This window comes from Molothrus ater, chromosome 23 (genome assembly GCF_012460135.2).
Source record: "Molothrus ater isolate BHLD 08-10-18 breed brown headed cowbird chromosome 23, BPBGC_Mater_1.1, whole genome shotgun sequence".
NCBI lineage: Eukaryota > Metazoa > Chordata > Aves > Passeriformes > Icteridae > Molothrus > Molothrus ater.
In genome coordinates, this window is record NC_050500.2 from 4070884 (window position 1) to 4075767 (window position 4884).

Sequence of the window (4884 nt, forward strand, 5' to 3'; positions counted from 1 at the left end):
CACTGTGTGGCTGTGTGTCCATGTCTGTCTGTGTGTCCATGTCTGTGTCCGTGTCTGTCCGTCCCCGTGTCCGTGTGTCCTTGTGTCCGTGCCCGGCCGCTCTCTCCGTTCCCGTTCCCGTTCTCGTCACCGTCCGGAGCGAGCAGGGCCGGCACAGCGCCCCCCAGCGGCCACAGCGCGGCCTGCGGGGGCACGGCCCCGCCCCAGGCCCCGCCCCGCGCCCCGGGCCCGGCCCTCGCCCATCGTCCCGGTCCTAATCTCGCCCTGAGCCCGCCCCGGGCCCGGCCCTCGCCCATCGTCCGGTCCCAATCCCGCCCTGAGCCCGCCCGGGCCCGCCCCGTGACTCGTCAGCGCGGGGCGCCGCGCGCAGTTCCCGCTGGACCCGCCCGGGCGCTGCCGCCGCGGCCCCGTTCTCGTCCCTCCGCCAGGATGTGAGTGCGGGGCGAGCGGGGGGTCTGGGGAGCGGGGCGGGCCCGGGGCGGCGGGAGCAGGGCCCGGTCCGGCCCGGCCCGCGGGCGGGGGTTCCGGGAGGGGCGGACACGGCGGAGGCGAGGCCCGGCCCGGCCCGGCCGTGCTTGGGCCGCCCCGCCTGAGGCGCCGCTCGGGCCGGGAGCGGGGCGCTGGCCCGGGCTGCGCAGGCCCGGCTGTCCCGCGGCCCCGGGCGCGTCTGAGGGCAGGGCCCGCCCTGCCGGGACAGCGCCTGCAGCGCACCGGGCGTTGCTGTGTTTGGAAGCTCGCAGGAAGCGCTGTCATTTCCGAGCCTGTTCACCTGGGACCGGCACTGAAGCGGCACCGAAGGGTGGCACCAAAGCAGTGACACTGCTGTACAGCGCCGGTCCGAGCCTTGCCCTGGCTCCCGCCTTGTGCCTGCACTCATTACGGGCAAGTTAAAAGCCAATGTCCAAATGTGTAAATACAGGAAACAGTCGGACTTGACTGTTTGGAGTACCAGGATAAACTAAACAAGCTTCTGATGTAAAAGAACTAAGAACATGGAAAAGGGAAATGAGTGCAGATAGTTCTAGAGATACACATTAAAAACCTGGCCTGGTGAAAAGGTAATGAGGAGTATGTGCAGAAGCTCTTTCATCCATTATAAAGATGGTAAAAACAACTCTGTTACTAATTCAAAGCTGACCAAAGGTACATGTTGTATTTTCCAAATACTTTTTCCTTCTGGTGCTTTCTCTTGCTCCATATCAACCATTTCAAAAGAATAGAGAAGCATCGCTGGAAAATCACATAGTTATAATAAGTATTAAGTTTTTGTATTTATTTTTTTGTAAACTACTATTGCTTGAAACTTAGTATTTGTGTTCATATGGGAAAGAGGAACACCCCTGAGCCCAAACTGCTCACTCTTTGAGGCCTTTGGAGCGTTGTTGGAGCTGTCGCTGCCTCATTACAAAGCCACCGCTGCCTCTTAGCACAGCAGGCAATTTGTTGGCAAGATCTTTGGGACACTGTATGACTTGCACCCACTGTCAGCTGCTAAAACACCATTTCTCCAGTAAGAAACTGCCCTGTATTTATTACAAGGTTACAAGTTCCCAGTTTTCAGGACTGTCAGGTGTGTAATGATGCCTTTCTTTACTGCAGGTCGGCCAATGTCCCTGGGAGCTCAAACATGGCTGCTGGCAGCAATCGCCGGCTTCAGCAAACCCAGCACCAAGTAGATGAGGTAAAAGTCTGGTCTGGTAGTAGTGTCAATCTCTTCCTGAATGAAACATGTGCAATTAAAAGGGATATTTTTTTTCCAAAGCAGTTTTCCCTTCATTATATGAAGGGGAAGCAAAGAGAGGTTCCCAGTGTGCAAATATCAGCTGCAGTCTTGGTGCTTGAGGATTTGGCATAAGTAAAGACAAAAACCTTTGTTTACAGAGAACAAGCTTTTTTATCATCAGTAGCCATGAGAGCTGGCTACCAAATGTGATTTTTGTGGAGTCCAAAAACCAGGCTGGCTGGCAAGTATTTCTTGACATGGTTTACCATCATGTTTATATTCTTCAACTCCTTCTGAAGCAAGTCAGGAAGTCTTTCCCAGGTTTGAAGGCATGCCAGTACTACTGACTGTGGAAACCCAGAGCATTGGGAATATTTCTATGTCTGCTCTGGGGTGCCCTGACCCCCAGGGCAGCACTGACTCTGACCCTCATTCATGGACAAAGTTTCCCAGACTTCAAGATAGACTGGAATCCACAAAAGTGTGAAACAGATTATAGAGCAGTGCAGGTGTGTCACTGGGTGAGAAATTGAGGTTTTGGGATTTTTAGTATGTTGTGGATGGCAGCAAGATGGAGGGCACAGGGTGTCATCCTGGGTTTCTTCTTCATGCTTCTTCTTCCTCCTTCTTCATGGGTTTGGGTGGCATTTTGTAATTGGGCAGAAAAGTCTGCATTGCAGCTTTTTGGGATCAGTTACTGGGTTAAAAGGGGAAATAATCCAGGTGTCAGCTCTTAACTGGACAGTTTAGTCTGAAAAGCCCTTGTACCAAGAGATTGTGGCCATTTTGTGCCTTCTAATGAAAAGCTGCAGAACTCCCAGCAGTGAGACTGTTTTACTGATAAGAAATAATAAACACCTGTGTGTGAACATGAACTCCTGTCTCAGTGCCTTCACTCCAGACCCAGAAGAACCCACAACTGGGACCCCCACAACTGACTTTTTAAAGTAGGCATTCAGGGCTTCTAGCCACAGGTGGATCTCATAGTTTTCTTTAAGGTTATGGCTGCATATACTAAAAGATAATAGCTCCTGCTTCTGAGAAAACACTGAGTACCTTGTGGAGCTGTCTGTGGCTGTGTTGCACTGTGTGGTCGCTCACTGTAAGCACTGAACTGCTGCAGGTTGTTGACATCATGAGGGTGAACGTGGACAAGGTTCTGGAGCGGGATCAGAAGCTGTCAGAGCTGGATGACCGAGCTGATGCTCTGCAAGCAGGAGCCTCCCAGTTCGAGACCAGCGCAGCCAAGCTGAAGAGGAAGTACTGGTGGAAGAACTGCAAGGTAACCTTGGCTCGAGTGCCTGCACTGTGCCTGGAACACTCTCACAGTTCATGTCTCAAAAGGCAGAAGGTGTTTAGGCAATGGTTTTTAAGTCACAGCATCCAGTTTTTAAAGCATGGCATTAAAGTAACGAGCAGCTGTGTTACTGGCCGTGCTGCCCTAGGCAGGGTCTTGTCTGATAATGGCCAGAGGGGAAGCATGTCAGTAATCTTGAGAAACAAGAAGAAAAGGCTAAAAATGCATAGCTTGAATTAATGTGTGGGAAGTATTAGAAAGTGGAAGAAGCTCACTCAGACTCCTGTGCTTGTAGCTGTTGCCAAAGGTTGGAATCATCTTTGGTGAGTAACAGAACAGCTTGTGCATTCACCTGGGACAAGCTTTTTGTGGAGAAACCCTTATTGCTCTGTGTGCATGGCCTGCCATCTCTGAGTGCTAGTAGTGGATTGAGCTTGCTGACTCAAGAACCTTTGCTTGCCACGTTAGATCTGACAAAGAGTGCTGAAAGTCCCTTGCAGGGGCTGTTTTCCTGTTCCCTGAGGGGCACTTGGTGCTCTTGCATGGTATGTAGTAAGTGTTGTATATCTTTTTTTTTCACAGATGTGGGCAATATTGATAGGTGTTGTTGTCATTATCATCATCATCATTATTGGTAAGTTTGACCAAAATAGGGTTTTTTTCTAGATTTGGAATGGATAGTGTTAATTTGTTGACTGGTACAGTTTAAGCAAAGGCAGGATACTCAGATGGAAATATATCCAACATGAATTTGAAATAGCAGTGACGGATTTAAAAGCAATTGCATGCAGTGAGTGGCAAACTGTGATAACGTGGGAGCCCCAGTACTGGAATCTCAATGATGCCTGAGGGTGACAAAGGTGAAAGTGAAAACAGCAAGGGCTTGGAAACCAGGAACAGCCCTGGGTTTATTTTACAGCTGCGGAAGTGTAACATGAGATTCCACACTCCGTCCTTGTCTGAGAGCTGTTATCATCTGCCTTGGCTTCCTGCTTTTTTGTGGCAGTTAAGAGTGCACTGCTGTACCAGGGAGCCTTTGAGTAGAGGTTTGGCTGCTGGTGAAATGAGACTAATGTTGGGTTAGGGTGGAGAGCCAGGGATGGAATGGTTCAGTCTTTGAAGTCCTCGTAATTGCCTGGGGTTTAAAGGGAAGACAAAGTTTTTAAGTTTGTGCTGTAACAGTAACAAACACAGTAGTAACCACTGAAATCAGAGATACAACTTAGAAAACCAACACAGGCAAATTCTTAGATTTAAGAGGGATTTATCTTTGTTATCTTAAATTCGTAAAAGGCAGGACTGTTATGGTGAGGGGCTGAAGGACATCATCCAACCTCTTTCTTCTCTTTGTAGTCTGGAGCGTGTATTCATGAATTACAAGAAGAAACTCAATTCAACTGAAGGTGCCTTTGGGAATCTACTTCAGCCTCTCCACTTCAAACCTGCTGCCTTCTCAGCCCGTTTACTGCTGTTTAAAGCAAACCTATTTTGATTATCGAGACGTTAACTAACTTTACTGGTGGCCTTAAGACACTCCTGTCATTAATTACTAACCAGCGCAGCTCACGGCGCCTCCGTGGCCCGGGCCCCGCCCCTCGCCCTGACCACGCCCAGGGGCGGGGCGGGCGCCGCACGTGGCGGCGGGGCATGCGCGCGCACGGGGGCCGCGTGCGGCGCCGCGTGAGGGGCGGGGCGGCGCCTCCGCCCGCGCTGGCCCCGCCCCCCGCGCGCGGTCTCCTCCAATAAAGCGGCTCCGACCCCGCCTCCGCCTCCTCCTCTGTCCGCGGGGCGCGGCGCACGTGGCGCGGGTGTGTGGGAGCGGGGCCGCCGCGTGCGCCGCGTTACGTAACGGCGCGGGGCGGGG

At 52.0% G+C, this 4884-nt stretch overlaps 1 protein-coding gene across 1 annotated transcript; it reads left to right on the forward strand.

The window, feature by feature from the left end:
- The first annotated feature begins 233 nt into the window (after nucleotides 1-233).
- Nucleotides 234-4536, forward strand: VAMP3 (vesicle associated membrane protein 3). Its single transcript, XM_036396055.1, has 5 exons — nucleotides 234-431; nucleotides 1600-1681; nucleotides 2847-3005; nucleotides 3603-3654; nucleotides 4374-4536. Coding segments are annotated over exons 1-5 (315 nt in total). The 5' UTR covers nucleotides 234-429; the 3' UTR covers nucleotides 4394-4536.
- The last annotated feature ends 348 nt before the right edge of the window (nucleotides 4537-4884 follow it).

Excerpts from the sequence above, each read along its gene's own strand:
- VAMP3 (XM_036396055.1), top strand. Across the intron at positions 1,682-2,846 it reads CCCAGCACCAAGTAGATGAG|GTTGTTGACATCATGAGGGT; the intron begins GTAAAAGTCTGG and ends GAACTGCTGCAG. Across the intron at positions 3,655-4,373 it reads TATCATCATCATCATTATTG|TCTGGAGCGTGTATTCATGA; the intron begins GTAAGTTTGACC and ends TTCTCTTTGTAG.